This window comes from Octodon degus, unplaced genomic scaffold, assembly GCF_000260255.1.
Source record: "Octodon degus isolate 3935 unplaced genomic scaffold, OctDeg1.0 scaffold00002, whole genome shotgun sequence".
Lineage (NCBI taxonomy): Eukaryota > Metazoa > Chordata > Mammalia > Rodentia > Octodontidae > Octodon > Octodon degus.
Window position 1 is genome coordinate 26,691,347 of NW_004524578.1, and position 15,921 is coordinate 26,707,267.

Consider the following 15,921-nt stretch of genomic DNA (forward strand, 5'->3'; position numbering starts at 1 on the left):
CATGCACTTTACAATTTATAAAAAGAATAAACATAAAAAAAAAAAAAAAAAAAAAGGTAATCTTGCAAGCTGTTTTTTTTTTTATTTTGTTTTGTTTTTTGCATTTGAGGACAGGGTCTCACTACATAGACTGGACTCATAGTGATTCTCCTGTTTCAGCCTTCAAGTACTGGTATTACAGGTATGCACCACCACGTCCAGTCTCAATCACCATCTCAGTGCACCCCAGGGCAGGGCTGGCATGGCAGGCTGGGGATTGAACCCCAGCCCCTGTGTCTGAGTAAACAGGCACTTTAATCCGCTGAGCTATTTAGCCAGCCCACAAACTACTTGTGATTATCATGAAATATTCCCCAGAATTCCATTAATGGTTTTCAACTTCCTTTTCTATAAAATTTTAATTTGAATCCAGGCATGGTGAGGAACACCTATAATCCCAGCATTCAGAGGCTGAGGTAAGAGGATCACAAGTTCAAGGCCAGCTCCGAGACCCTATCTCAAGAAAAAAATAATAACTTGAAAAAATTCAAATTTACAGAAAAGGTTTTAAAACATCCTATAAACGTCCATATATATTTCATCTACACGCACCAATTATTAACATCTAGCGAGTTTTTCTTTTTGATCTCTCTCTACTAGTACATGGACAAACACATGAACCTTTTACTCTCAAAAACATTCATTTCAGATTATGTTGCTGACAGCAAGATCTTTTATCTTTAAAACTTCAGAATGTCTTTCCCAAGAAAAGGAACATTCTCTTATATATACAACTACTACACTGCACAATATCAAATTCTGAAATATTTTCACTGAAAAATGTAACATAAATGTTACTATTATCTACTATAGCCTATATTTAAATGCCACCAAGTGTCCTAATAATGTTTTTTTTTAAATTTTTTTTTAACATTTATTTATTGTGTGTGTGTGTGTGTGTGTGTGTGTGGCCAGCTCAGCCCACCAGGGGGCGCGGCTGGCTGGCATGTGGTGCTGGGGGATCGAACCGCGGTCCCTGTGCTTTGCCAAGCTTGTTCCAAGTAGGTGCTTTAGACCACTGAGCCATCTCTCCAGCCCTTTTAAGGAATTTTTTTTTTTTTTTTTTTTTTTGCTCCTTGAATGCCTTCAGGGCACTTTGCATGGCTGGAGTGTTGTGGGGATCGAACTACAGCAAACTGAGGCTGCCAGCATTGTGGAAGCAGCCACTTAAAGAACTGAGCTAGGGCTGGGCCCCCCAATAATGTTCTTTAACCAAAAAACCAACTTTTGGGGTCAGCCAGATAGCTCAGCAGACTAAAGTGGCTGCTTAGGCAGAGCACAGCAACTGGGGTTTGATTCCCGGCACCATAACCATGCTGGCCCTGCCCCAGGGGTGCACTGAGACTGGGCATGGTGATGTGCACACCTGTAATCCTAGCACTTGGGAGGCTGGAAACAGAAGGATCACTATGACTCCAAGCTGCATAGTGAGATCCTGTACATCTTGTAATAATTAAAAACAAAAACAAAAACCACAATTTTTGCTGGGGATATGGCCCAGTAGCACAACGCCTGCCTAGCAAGCGTGAAGTCATGAGTTTGATTCCCAACACCAACACCCAACCCAACCAATTTTTCTGGACTAAATATAAAATCTAAAATCAGTGAAACTGTCATGCAATGTTAATTGCCTTTCATCTGGAAAGTTCTTCACTCTTTCTTAGTCTTCTGTCTTCTCTTGATTTATGTGGCGCAGATATAGCTTGAATAAGGCTAGACTGCTTCCCCATGGAGGTCATGTGTCAGGGGCTTATGTGATGGGAGCTTAGTCCTCAAAGTGGCAGTGTTAGGAGGCAGAATGGAACCTGAGAGGAGAGGGCTGGCAGAGAAACCAGTGCTTTCTGGAGCTATGGTTAACAGTCAGTTCTCTTGGCAGGGTCATTATAAAAGAGTCAGCCTGACCCTTGAATCATTCTCTGGCTTCTTATCTTGTCAAATACCCACTCCCTCTGGCCAGGCACTTCCTACTGTGGTGCTATCCACCTTACCAGAGCCAGCCAATACCATGCCCTCAGCTCTCCAAACTGCATATTCACTGCACCTTGTTTTTTTTTTTTTTTTTTTTGGCGGAACCAGGGGTTGAACTCAGGCCCCTGCGCTTGCTGGACAAGCACTTACTCTACTGAGCTATATCCCCAGCCCATCACTGTACTTTTTTATATATCATCCAGCACCGGATATTTTTGTAAAGCAACAGGAAAGAGACTAATATGGGAGTCAGCTCAGTCATATTCTAGACAATCTGCACTAGTCAGGTCAACAGGACTTGTATTTGTGCAAAGAAATATAATTTTTTTTTTCCCTTTTGAGACAGGGTTTTGCTGGTTGTAGGCGGGCCTGGAACTCACAGCAATCTTTCTGCCTCAGCCTCCCAAGTGCTGGGATTACAGGTGCTACTGAGAAATAGAATTCTTTAGGAGCTTTAGGGCAATACCTGGAACACTCACAGCACAGCAAAATTTTGCTGGTGGAAATTTAAAAAGTTAAAATTCCAATGATTATGTACTTACCCAAATGGGAAGGATGAACAACATCTGCTGTTTCTTTTTCTAGCTCCAGAAGTTCAATTTCCAAGTTTTTCTACATTAGCAACAAAAGTAGTGAGATTGAGTTTACTTGGAGAGTCACCTGAAGCCAAAGCCTCAAGCATTGATAAAAATGCAGTACTGGCATCCCACTGCACAGAAGTGTCATTGCTATCCTCCCCCCTCAATCCCCCATCTCCCATCTCATGTTGTCCACTTTAACTTATTTTCCCTGCCCTAAGGCTAGGGAGATAGATTGGTGGTCTAAGCGCCTGCATGGCAAGCACAAGGACCTGGAATTGATTCCTGGTACCCTGACGCCCAGAACTCCAGGGAACAAAATACTGCGCCAGCCACCAAAATTGGGTGTGGTGATGCATGCCTATAATCCCAGCACTGAGGCGGCTGAGACAGGAGGATCACTATGAGTCCTAGTTGCATAGTAGGATCTTATATCAAATAAATAAATAAATAAAAGTTTTTTAAAAAGTTCCATATGTTTTTCCTGCCCCAGTCCTGTTAATTGATGAGAACAGGAGACTCTGAAATTGGGGAGAGAGAGTTGTACAATCAAGGTTCCCAGAGCACAGAAAACAGGGCTGTGGAAGGACAAACCAGAACACATAGCACTCTCCAGGGCCGAGAGGGCTTGGAATTCCTCTGTGCTCTGAATTGGGCAGTAATGGCATCCAAATTCCATTTTTAGGAAGCCTGCCACAGCCAGGAATAGTGTCAGACACGTGTAATCCTGGCACTCTGGGAGGCTGAGGCAGGAGGATCACAAATTCTAGCCCAACCTGGGTAACTTACAAAGATCCTGTCTAAAAATTTTTTTTTAATAAAATATGGGCTGGGTATATAGTGCAATGTGAAGGCCCTGAGTTTAATTCCCAGCAGAAAATGTATGTATGTGTGTAGGCTCTCTCTGAAGCCAGGCATGGTGGTACACACTTGCAATCCCTTTTTTTGAGACAGGATCTGTCTATGGGTCAAATTTTTTTTTTTTTTCCCCCAGAAATGGGGATTGAACTCAGGCCCTTGCACCAGCCAGGATCTGTCTAGGTAGTTCGGGCTGCCTTAACTCACTATGGTGCCCAGGTGGGCCTCAAACTCAAAGCAATACTTCTGACTTAACCTCCCACATGTCAGGATTATTGCCATGCACCGCCATACCTGGCTACAACTGTAGTCCTTCACTCTGGGAGGATGAGGCAAGAGGATTAGAAACTCAACGCCATCTTAGACTACATAGGGAGGCCCTGTGATAGGAAGATGATTTACCTATGCAGGAGCCAGGTGATTTAAGAAAGCTTTTCATTTTAGTGACATTGCCCTGCTGTGGCTACTGTTAGGTCTTGCTAATTTGCCTACACTGGACTTAAATTGTGATCCTCTTGCATTAGCCTCTTCCAAAGTGCTGGGATTACAGGCATGCACCACTATGCCTACCCTGTTCCATTTCAGCTGAGAATTGAACCCAGTCCCTTACATATACCATGTACAAATGCACTACCACTGAACTACATCCCAACGTAAGGACTGTTTTTCTTTTTCTCCTATAGAAGTAGGAAGTTAAGAGTTCAACATAAATTACCTGGTAGATTTCAGCTTGCATATTTGTGGTCTGTCGTAGTCTGGAGAAGTTAACAAAGCAAGGAGCTGTTTCCTTCGATATGTTTAACATCTCCTATAGGTATATGAACAGGGAAAGGAGGAGTATGTAACAGAACATTTCTGTGAATAGCATGCCCATAGGACTAAAAAAAGACATTATGTCCAACCTTAACCCTGACCATGAAATACAGAGCAAAACAGTAACAATGTTTATTTCCTATTTGTAGAATCTTCACTGTCACACAACTCTAGCCTAAATGTTTAAAAAGTAAGAAATAGAAAGACTAATGGTACTATTTTCTAAAGTGCACACACAGTAGCCCTAGATAAAATAAGCAAAAGATAGCCAAGTGTGGTGGTGCACACCCGTAATTCCAGGACGCAGGAGGCTGAGGCAGGAGGATTACCACACGTTCGAGGCCAGCCTGCGCTACACAGTGAGTTTCAGAGCAGCCTGAACTACATATCAAGACCCTGTCTCAGGTCTGGCCAGATAGCTCAAAGGACTGCAGGCTCAGGGACCAGGTTCGATCCCCAGTATGCTGTGCTGGTCCTGCTCCCGGGGTGTGCTGAGACAGAGATTGAGAATGGGGGTGGTGGCACATGCCTGTAATCTCAGCGCTTGGGAGGCTGAAAACAGGAGGATCACTACAAGTCCCAGATGCGTAGTGAGATCCTGTACCAAATACATAAAAAATAAAATAAAACGACAAAAAAAAAGAGAAGAAATTCCATTTGACCCAGCTATTCCCCTCTAGCTATCTTCTCAAAAGAGTTAAAGACATCATATTGCAATGATACATGCACATCCACATTTACGGCAGCATAAATCATAATAGCTAAATCTTGGAAGCAGCTTACTCAACAGATGGATGGATTAAAGAAAATGTGGCATTAATACACACTGGAATACTTCCCTGTCATAAAGAGGAATAAACTTGAGTCATATGCAGGAAAGCAGATGAAATAAATCTGATGCACAAGCTTAAATATTGCCCAATTTCACTTATTTGAGAAACCCACAATAAAAGGAAATAAAAAATAGATAACAGAAGATGTGTTAAATATATGTACCAATTCCCCACAAGGAATGCAATCATGTAATGCAAACATGTACTAAAAGAAATTTCATCAAATTGTTTTCTTTTTTCTTTTTTTGCGGAACTGGAGATTGAACATAGGCCCTTGCCCTTGCCAGACAAGCGCTTATTCTACTGGGCTGTCTCCCCGGCCCCAAATTGTTTTCAAGAAAATATGAAAAAAAAAAAAAAAAAGAAGAAGAAAATATGATACCAAAATTTTAAGCCTAACTGATGGTATCTCTTCTACCTCACCCTTCCTCCATTTCTTTTTTCTTCAATACTATGACAGGAATTAAACCCAAGGCCTGGGCATTTCCAGGCAAGTGGTCTCTTAAACAGGGTGCTGAAGCCAGTCATGGTGGCCAACACCTGTAATCCCAGCATTCAGGAGGCTCAGGGAGGATCGCACAGTTCAAGGCCAGCCTCCACCACAAAGTGGGATTTAAAAAAAAATCAAACATACTAAAAATGGTTCTGAAAGAAAAAAAAAAAGGTTCTGCTAAGTTGCCCAGGCTGGCCACAAACTTGAGATTCTCCTGCCTCAACTTCCCAAGGAGCTGGGATTACAAGTGTGCACCATGATATCACACCATTAATGGGTATTTAAAATAAATCTAAGGGGCCGGGGAGATGGCTCAGTAGGATAAGCGCTTGACTGGCAAATGCAAGGATCTGAGTTCAATCCATGGTTCCGCCAAATAAATAAATAAATAAAATAAATCTAAAATCTTACAAGACAGTATCTTATCAGAGTTCTTAAAAGATGATAAAATGTGTCAGAAAACAAAGCTCTAAAAGCTTAGTTTCTTTCTTTTCTTTCTTTTTTTTTTAAAGCTTAGTTTCTTTAAAAATACCTTAAGAGTTTGGGGCACAGCTCAATGGTAGAGGGCTTGCCTAACATGCCCTCGATTCCACTCCCATCAAACACCAATAATGCCTATTATGTCTATAATGATTCGTCTAAGTACAAAAAAGCTGCGTATTCCCCATAAATTTTTCATCATGTCTGTATTGCTCATTTCTGCAGGAGAACTTACTTTTAACTTTTCTCAATTTCCTTTTTTTTTTTTTTTTGTGGTACGAGGTATCGAACTCAGGACCTTGCACTTGCCAGGCAGGCGTTTATGCCACTCAGCTATATCCCCAGCCCTCAATTTCCTTTTTTTTTTTTTTTTTTCCGTCCTCGAACGCCTTCAGGGCACTTTTGGCCAGCGGGAGAGTTGTGAGGTTCGAACTCCAGCAACCTGAGGCTGACAGCTTTGTGGAAGCTGCCACTTAAAGGCCTGAGCTAGGGCCAGGCCCCCTCAATTTCCTTTTTAAAGCGAAATTCTTCAATTTTCTTTCTATGCATCAAATTTTCTTTTCCTCAACCTTAATGCTTTTGCCCCCATCCTTCATTCTCATCTGTCATATTCATTAGTCCCTCAAAAGTTCAATTTCACCCTCCACTGGTTGCTTCACCCTCACCTATGAACATGCTCTTCTTACCCAATTTAAAACTTACATCCCTCTATTGTAACTAAAAATTAATCTTTTCCTGCTTCACGTTACAACGTTTTTTATACATTATCCTTTTTGCCAATACTTATTGTTTGGCGAAGGGGGCTTACAAGGTGCCCAAAGAAAAGCTAACCCTGGCGTTCTGTAGTCAGCCCCTCCTGACCCCCACACACTTCAGTACTTCCCATAAATAAGAGTGGTTGAGAACGCTTTTTCACTCCTTACCGTTATTTCCAAAACCCGCGGCACGCTCTAATTTAGAGGCAGTATCAACAAAGTAACACTATTCTATCTCCCACAAGCGGGTCTGGGTAATTTGTATATAAACACTCAAAACATTCTACTCCCAACACCATCTACTCGGTTAGTCGTTATTGAAGAATCCAGGGCAGACTCCTTAGGATGGTGACAAATGCCAACCGGCACACCTTCCACCTCACAACCACATCCTGTCGCCCCCGAGGGCACCGCTTTGATGACGAAGCCCCCAACCCACCTGAGTGACAATCCCTGAGGCCACAAGGTGGCCCAGCAACAGCCCAACGGCGTTGGGCTTCGTCGCCGGGTCCCAGGGGTTAGAAGCCGCCATGCTCTTTCCCGCCTCCCGGGAGCGCGCCGGGAATGAGTCGAACGCCAGGCGCAGACTCGGCGCGAGAAGATGACGTTGCGCGCGAGCCTGTAAGGGCGGAAGCCCTGGAAGCCCATCCCAGACTAGCTCCGGTCCCGGGTCGGCTGCTCAGGATCCTTCTCTCTTCCGAGCGCTGAGTAATCGCTAGCGAGTCCAGGGAGTTGTGGTCCTCCCGAGGCTCCAGGAGGCGCACTTCATCAGAGTCTCAAAAGCTGCAGGACTTGGGGGTCGGGCTGAGTGTTCTTCCCTTTCTTCCTTGTCCGTCTTGGCCGGCGTCCAGAATCCAGAAATCGGCCGAAGGTGACACCTGAAGTGGACACTGTAACGGGAGACCGACGGGGTGCGACTAGAAGGGGTGACAGCAGCACTCCTTCCTACGGGATCTGAGGCGCGGCAGTAAGATGGGAAACAGTGCCCTCCGCGCTCATGTGGAAACGGCGCAGAAAACGGGTGTCTTTCAGCTTAAGGACCGTGGGCTGACCGAGGTGAGACGGGGAGGGACCGGACCTGGGACCTTGCAGGGGGCGGCGAAGTTAATCAGGGAGGGGCTCTGCCCGCTGTCGACTCCTTTCTCCAGTTCCCCGCAGAATTGCAGAAGCTGACGAGCAACCTTAGGACTATCGACTTGTCCAACAACAAGATCGAGAATCTCCCGCCTCTGCTGATAGGGAAGTTCACTCTGCTGAAGAGCCTGTCCCTGAACAGCAACAAACTGAGTATGGCTTTTGTGCCTCGTAATCAGCGGTGACGGGGTGGTTTTTTTGTTGCAAGCTGATTTTCGTTGTTGTTGTTATGAAACTATTCAGAGGACACAAGATAGAATGCCAGATTTATGGAAACTTTTACCTCTTACTGTATTTCCAAGGCTCTGTGGGTGGTATTATTAGTGAGCTAACTTGGACTACTTAAAGATCGTTAGGACGAGATGTAAACAAAGTTACCTAACTTGCAAGAGGGAATGTAGGGGCCGGGGAGATGGCTCAGTGGAATAAGCGTTTCCCTGGCAAGCCCAAGGGCCTGAGTTCAATCCACGGTTCCGCAAAAAAAAAAAAAAAAAAAGGAATGGAACAGGCTTTCCCAAATCTCACAAAACTGCTATCAGATTGTGCCGAGGCCCCTTCACAAAGGAGCTCATTACACACGTAAGTGTTGCTGTGTTTTTATGGCACCCTCACCTTCTGAACATCTTTGGTAAAATGCAATACCTGAAGTGGCACATGTGATAACTACATTTATTAGCAAGAGGGGAATAGGCTGCCATGTAGGTTTTTTAAATAAATATCATCAAAGGTTTTCAGTTTTATTGGGTTTCAATTTTTTTTCTTTACCAGCTGTTCTACCTGATGAGTTATGCAATCTGAAAAAACTTGAGACGCTTAGCCTAAACAACAATCATCTAAGAGAACTGCCGTCTACCTTTGGGCAGCTCTCTGCCCTCAAGACCCTGAGCCTGTCTGGGAACCAACTGGGAGCACTGCCACCCCAACTCTGTAGCCTCAGGCACCTGGATGTTTTGGATCTTTCAAAGAACCAGATTCGGAGTATACCTGACCTGGTTGGGGAGCTGCAGGTCATCGAGCTCAACCTCAACCAGAACCAGGTCTAGAGCTTATGGTTTGGGGTTTGTTTTTAACTTTAGTATATGTTTGAGTGTATGGTCTCCTGATAACCTCTTGTCCTCTAAACTGTAATCATGGAATTGAGTATCAGAGGCTAGATGAGAGTTATATTCTACAAACTGAATTAATTTTTCTTTTTTTTTTTTTTTGTACCAGGAATCAAAGTCAGGACCTTGCATTTGCCAGGCAGGCACTTGTGTCCTTAAGCTATATTCCCAGTCCCTGAATTAATTTAAAAGTTCACAAAGCTATGGAGTTGGGACATTAGATGTGTTTGTTGTGTAGGTGTTTGAGGGAGGGTGGGAAAGGTAAGAATAAAATAATTTCAAAAGTTACTTAAAGTCATATTTATGTGTGTGTGGTATTGGGGATCAAACTGAGGGCTTTGGCCATGGCAGTCAAGTGCTTTACCACTGAGCTACATTCCCTAGCTCACAAGTAATTATTTAAAAAGTATAATTGCCAGGGGTGGTGATACATGCTTGTAGCCCCAGCATTAAGGAAGCTAAAGCCTACCTCAGGGAAGCACTTATTCTACTGAGCCATCTCCCTGGCCCAGAGACCCTACCTCAAAAAGACAAAGCAAGCAAACAAAAATAATAATTCAACCTTTCTTTGATATACATGGTGCTATGGTGTGTAGTGCTGTTTGTTGTTTGTGTGTGTGTGTGTGTGTGTGTGTGTGTGTGTGTGTGTGTATGCAGAACCAGGGATTGAACTCAGGCCCTTGCGCGCGCTTATCCTACTGAACTATCTCCCCAGCCTCTGTCTGCTTTTGAAATGGGAGCCTCACTGTGTTGCCCAAGCAGGCATTGAACTTGCAGTCCTCCTACTTCAGCTCTGGAGCAGCTGGGATTACAGCCATGCGTCACTACCATCGCCATCCCCCACCAGTCACAGTGATCTTGAAAAGCTCAGGACTCTTCAAACGTGTTCTTACCCATCTAGTGAGGAACTGTACTAGAGACACAGTGTGGCAATGCAGCTTAAACTCATAGGTTCTGAGTTAGACCTCAAAGGTTGCCAGTTTTCTTGTTATGTCTTTGTTAAATATATGTCCTCCTTTTTCTGAAAAGTCTTGGGGGCCTGCCCCTTAGCTCAGTTCTTTAAGTGGCTGCTTCAACAAAGCAGTCAGGCTTAGGTTGCTGTGGTTCGATCCCCACAACTCAAGCCAGCCAAACCTGCCCTCAGGCAGGAGCAAAAAAAAAAAAGTCTTGACAGGCTTTCTTGAGTTAGTCCATTTTTGGGGATAGTTATATTGGAAATTTGTTTCCATTACTTTATTTTCTTTTTGCGGAACCGTGGATTGAACTCAGGCCCTTGCGCTTGCCAGGGAAACACTTATTCCACTGAGCCATCTCCCTGGCCCCTCCATTACTTTAGAAGAGTATGATTATTTATCTATCTGGAGGGAAGAAGTTTGGTCTGTCTAAACATAAGAAACAACAAGACATTAAACATTGTGCGATTATGTGGCCTCTAGTTTTTCTAGTGGCTTTTTTTTTTTTTTTTTTTTTGTCCTTTTGAGACAGGGTTTTACTATGCAGCTCAGGCTGGCCTCAAACTCCCCATGATCCTCCTGCCTCAGCCTCCCCACGCCCAGCTGTAGAAGCTCTTTTCTAGATCTTCATGATCATATACAGTAAATACTAGTCATCTGTGATTGATTAGTTTTAGATTATTACTGACCTTTTTTGTGATTAGCCTTACTTTTCTGTAAATTTTTTTAGGAAGCCAGGTATAGTGGTGTACTATAATCCCAGTGCTTAGAAGGCTGAGGTGGGAAGATCACTGAGTTTGAGGCCATAGTAAGTTCAAGGCCAGCCTAAAATACATATAGCAAGACCCCGTCTCAAAAAACAAAAACCAAACCAATGGACCCTTATCCTTACAGTTTCTGATAAAGTGTAGGATGATATCTAAGAATTTACATTTTTATTAAGTTCCCAGGATGATCTGTAATCCCATCCATGGAATGTGATGAGTTGTAGGTAGAGATGTAGCTCAGTGGTTTAAAGTGCTGGTTTAGCATGTGTGACACCCCTTGGTTTCAGTCTCCAGAACTGGGGGGAAAAAGGCATTTCATGGGCAAAAGAGGTGAATAAATCAAAGAGCACTGTGGTGTTTTGAGAGCCTAAAGCAATGATGGTGAACCTTCTAGAGCTTTAAGTGTAGTCAACAGCCTGCTGCAGCCTGCATGCCATAGGTTTACCACCACTGGCCTAAAGAAATAGTGGTATTGAATTAGGCTAAATCATATACGCAGAGTTGATTACTGACAGTGTTTTCCTTTCTTTTTCTTCTTCTTCTTTGTTTTGCGGAACCAGGGAATGAACTCAGGCCCTTGAGCTTGCCAGGGAAGCACTTATTCTATTGTGCCATCTCCCCAGCCGTGTGTGTGTGTGTGTGTGTGTGTGTGTGTGTGTGTGTGTGTGTGTTTTCCTTTCAAAGACATAAAATGAAATAGAAATGAGTAGGGAGGAATGTAGATACAGATTCTGAAGTCATAACTGAAGTATAGCTTTAAGGGTAACAACTTTCTAAATGGGCTCAAAGAGAAGAGCAAATATGAAGTATTAAAGAATACTGCTTGGAAAACATCCAAGGTAAAATCAGGGATAATTCAAAAGACAGGAAGAAAAGTCATGTACTTATGTACAAGAAAAGTGGTTTCAAGAAAGGGATAGATCCTGAAAGAGTTAAAAAAAAAGGGCTGGGGATGTAGCTCAGTGGCACAAGTACCTGCCTAGCAAGGGCAAGGTCTTGAGTTTGGTTCTAGTACCAAAAACAACAGAGTTAAAGACATATTAGTGATACATACAACCCATGTTTATAGCAGCACAACTAATAATAGCTAAAACTTGGAAGTTGCCTAGGTGTCTTATCAACAGATGAATCAAGAAAATGGATGTATATACAAAAGAGTACTACTCTGCCATAAGGAAGAATAAATATGAGTCATTTGTAGGAAAATGGATAGACCTTGAGACAATAGTAAGTACAGGCTTAAATATTGCATGGTTTTTCATATGTGAGAAATCCAGAATATAGTTACAGAGCAAATAAAAGAAGTAATAGGAAACAGAGAGATAGCTCCTTTGGAAGTGGGAAGGGAACCAAGAGATGGAAAGAGAGGGGAGAACAGATGGCATGGGGAAGTAAAAAGAATTAAGATATGTTAGGTACATGAACCAATTCCCTATGGTGAAGGTAACATTTATATACTGAAACATACTAATACAATTTTTAAAAATTTCTTAGAAGAGATGAATAATACAAATGCAAAAGAAAATGAGATTAAACATTAAAAAAGAGAACAAGAACAGTGGATCCTTGGCCATGGCAGTGAAATGGTCGGTGTCTTTGTACAATGGGATGGCAGTAAATGTACCAAAATGTTTATGATTGTTATTTCTGGGTGGTAGATTACAGGTAAATTTTTTTCTTTAAACTTTCGTGATTCCCAGTTTCCATAATGAACATTCTTTTCTTAGAAAATTTTGTTTCCAAAACGCCTCGTTGCCTTCAGAAAAACATTTTATTTTTGAAGTGGAGGAGTAGTAACAGAAGGTATGTAAGGGAGGTTTCTGCAGTGAGTAGGTAGTGAGAAAACGGAGGAGGAAAAAGAAAAGAGAACTAGGACAAATAGTCAAGATGTTTTGTTTTGTTTTCATGTAATAAAAAGTAATCATGGGCTGGGGAGATGGCTCAGTGGAATAAGTGCTTCCCTGGCAAGCCCAAGAAACCGAGTTCAATCCCCGGTTCCGCCAAAAAAAAAAAAGTAATCATGGACCATGGATGTAGCTCAGTGGCACAGCACCTGCCCAGCAAGGGTTCAATTTCCAGTACCCAAAAAAAAAAAAAAAAAAAAAAAAAAATCTATCCTGATAAAGCTTATGTATTTCCCTTTATTGTTTTGCTCTTATTATTGTTCAATAGATATCTCAGATCTCAGTAAAGATATCTTGCTGTCCTCGCCTTAAAGTTCTTCGCCTGGAGGAGAACTGTCTGGAACTCAGCATGCTTCCACAGAGCATCCTCAGCGATTCCCAGATCTGCCTGCTTGCTGTGGAAGGCAATCTTTTTGAAATAAAGAAACTTCGAGAACTAGAAGGCTATGATAAGGTATGTATTAAGTTAAGTGTACAGTGGACCCTTTAAATTTGCAGCAGTTATGTTCCTAGAGAACACATGAATTGTGAAAAACCATGAGTTTCAGATATGGTCAGGAAAACGTCTACAAATGCCTGTCGTGCTACTGCAGCAGAATGTTTTAGTTCCTGGAGCTCCAGCAGGTTGAACTACTGGAATATTTTAAACTTTTATTTAGCTTCACTGCCATAAGCTTTAGAAAATGCAGGGTATTTTGGTGAGCTCTTAAGCCTTTAATCATAACAAAACCAAAGACCACTAGAGAGAGCTGCAGGTGGCACAGCAACCTATTATGATGCAATGGATGCTAGTGCATCTGCCATAGATGGTTTACAGGGCAGCAGCCCATCAGCAGCAAGAACTGAATAGTGCTCTCAGATTGGCTACTTGCAAACCTCCTGCCCACCCCCCAAAAAACTGTTGAGGATTTTTTTTCTGGGATTTCTATGAACAATTAGTAGTTTGGTTCTAAGGAAAAATCTGAGGACCAAGGCCAGGAACTCTGAACCATGACATCAGCTTCTAGGGAATATACTGTATATCTGCTTTTCTGATGACTACTTCAAAGAAGACAATCCTGATTAACCCATATGAATGTGTGTGGCTAGTTAAGTTTTTTAAGGTTGTGTATGTGTGTGGTGTTTTGAGACAGGGTCTTGCTACATAGTTTAGGCTGGTCTTGAGCCCACTATGTAGCCCAGGCTGGCCTTGGAGTGGCAGCAATCCTCCTGTCTTAACCTCGAGGGTGCTGGGATTATAAGCATGTGCCACCATGCCCAGCTAGCTAACAAGTTTTGTTCTTCTCCATTTTGGAGGTGGTAGAAAGAACAGGGCAAATGGTATTGTGCCAAGCTATCTATGAGGTAGCTCACTGTAAATCATCTTTGATAGTTTTTGTATTAAAATACAAAACTTTAAAAGCTACACATTTTAGTTTGCATTTAGAATTTGGTAGGTTTTGTAGAAAATGGATCAAATCCAATAGAAACAAATACAGATATGTAGCTTAGTGGTAGAACACATGATTAGCTTGCATGAGGCTCTGAGTTTAATCCCCAGTACTACTAGGTAAACAATTTCATAAAAACAAAATCAAAGCAATGTTAAGTAATAAAAAGGCTTATACTCTCATGCCCAAATCTCACATCTGTATTCTCCTTTCCTGATTTTCAGTACATGGAGAGGTTCACAGCCACCAAGAAGAAGTTTGCATGATCTCCAGGTCTGTGGGAACCTTTTAGGACACTAACATGGAACCTTGCTTGGAAACTGGCTGCATCAGAGACTGCAGGATATTTGCAGTAAGAAGACAACACTCCAGGAGATTGTATTTCACTCAATAATCTTCCTTTCCAGGGCTATCTCACAAAGGCCAAAAGAAGAGGAGTCAGGAGACATGAAGTATGCTCCACTGTGAGTCATGGATTGGCAAGGGACAGTGTGTTGCTCCTCGATACCAGTATCTAGTTGCTCTTTATCAGGTACAGGTGCTGCCTAGTAGAGTAGCCGCACCACAGCTTGAGACTGCTTCATTTCAATGTGAGCTTTCATAAAGTTGGCTGCCATTCCATCTGTGTTCATATTCATGTTTTTATGGAAACTCATGTAAGTTTTGAGAAGCTGGTATAGTTAATCCTAGGATTTATTATTCCAGTGCATCAGTTCAGCTGAAGTATTTATACTTTGAGTTTGGGATAAACCTATATGACTGTCTTAACTAAAGTGTGCTTTAATTAGAAAAGCACTAACACCACACTAAGGGATATGCCTGAAGGCTGCAGTAGCAATTTATTTACTATTGCAGTTGCCTTATTGGTGGAGAGCTCTGAAAAGCTAAAACTGTATATGCAACACTTATAAAACATGAGATTGTAATAATCAAGATTTTCTTGAAGCTTTGTTAAATTATGTCTTTATTTCTGGTAGTCTTTCCCCATTTTTGTATTTATAACTCTACTAATAAAATTACCTTCAGGAAACAATTGAACAGTATTTTTTAAATGACCTGTATTTATTAAGTTTATCCTCTGAATGAGAATGATAAAAAAAATATTAATTTGTAAATGGCCCTTTGTTCATAAACTGCCTGTACTGTGGAAGCTGAGGCAGGAGGATCACAAAGTCAGGGCCTGCCTAGACACTTAGTGAGCTCTCATCTCACTCATCTCAGAAAATAAAAAGGTACTATATATCCTAGCACTCTGAAGGTTGAGGCAGAAGGACTGCTATGAGTTCAGAGACCAGTCTGGGCTACCCAGTGAATTCAAGGCCAGGCTAAACTACACAGCAAGAGCCTGTCTCAAAAAAGTCATAAAAAAGTACAAAAAGACCACTTCCAAAAATAAAAATTCTGGCCAAAAGTTAAGGACTATGGATATAGCTCAGTAGTAGCAAGTCCCTCAGTGTCACAAAAATAAAGTATGTATTTATTTAATTTTATTTATTTTTTCTTTCTGAGAAGCAGTCTCGCTTATGAAGCTCAGGCTGGCCTTGAGCTCACTTTGTAGCCAAGGCTGGTCTCAAACTCTCAACAAACTAAAAAAAAAAAAAAAAAAAAAAAGTAGTTTGGACAATTCAGTACCGCCAGAAAGGTATGGGGCAGATGGGTTTCACATGAGTTACGTTAGCAAAAAAAAAAAAAAAAAACTCTCAACAAACTTCCTGCTTCAGCCTCTGGAGTGCTGGGATTCCAGGCATGTGCCACCATGCTGGGCAATAAATTTTTTAAAAAAGTAAACTAGGAAGAAATGGTTCAGACTCTC

At 42.1% G+C, this 15,921-nt stretch overlaps 2 protein-coding genes across 2 annotated transcripts in view; one reads left to right on the plus strand and one right to left on the minus strand.

Moving 5' to 3' along the window:
* Haus2 (HAUS augmin like complex subunit 2) overlaps positions 1 to 7,750 on the minus strand; it is a 16,830-nt gene extending 9,080 nt beyond the window's left edge. Inside the window, exons 1-3 of the mRNA XM_004623365.2 lie at positions 7,257 to 7,750; positions 4,159 to 4,251; positions 2,550 to 2,619 (exon numbers count right to left, since the gene is read on the minus strand). Coding sequence (XP_004623422.1) covers positions 2,550 to 2,619; positions 4,159 to 4,251; positions 7,257 to 7,349 — 256 coding nt within the window. The 5' untranslated portion in view covers positions 7,350 to 7,750. The remainder of the gene's footprint in view (positions 1 to 2,549; positions 2,620 to 4,158; positions 4,252 to 7,256) is intronic.
* Positions 7,751 to 7,753: 3 nt separating this feature from the next.
* Positions 7,754 to 15,352, plus strand: Lrrc57 (leucine rich repeat containing 57). The gene is made up of 5 exons (XM_004623367.3): positions 7,754 to 7,873; positions 7,966 to 8,104; positions 8,720 to 8,988; positions 12,947 to 13,132; positions 14,333 to 15,352. Exons 1-5 carry the CDS (start codon positions 7,790 to 7,792, stop codon positions 14,372 to 14,374), a joined length of 720 nt encoding a protein of 239 aa, XP_004623424.1. The 5' UTR covers positions 7,754 to 7,789; the 3' UTR covers positions 14,375 to 15,352.
* The last annotated feature ends 569 nt before the right edge of the window (positions 15,353 to 15,921 follow it).

Coding starts and splice junctions, on each gene's coding strand:
- Lrrc57 (XM_004623367.3), top strand. CDS start 7,790: ATGGGAAACAGTGCCCTCCGCGCTCATGTGGAAACGGCGCAGAAAACG. Junction 7,874..7,965: donor AGGACCGTGGGCTGACCGAG/GTGAGACGGGGA, acceptor TCCTTTCTCCAG/TTCCCCGCAGAATTGCAGAA. Junction 8,989..12,946: donor TCAACCTCAACCAGAACCAG/GTCTAGAGCTTA, acceptor ATTGTTCAATAG/ATATCTCAGATCTCAGTAAA.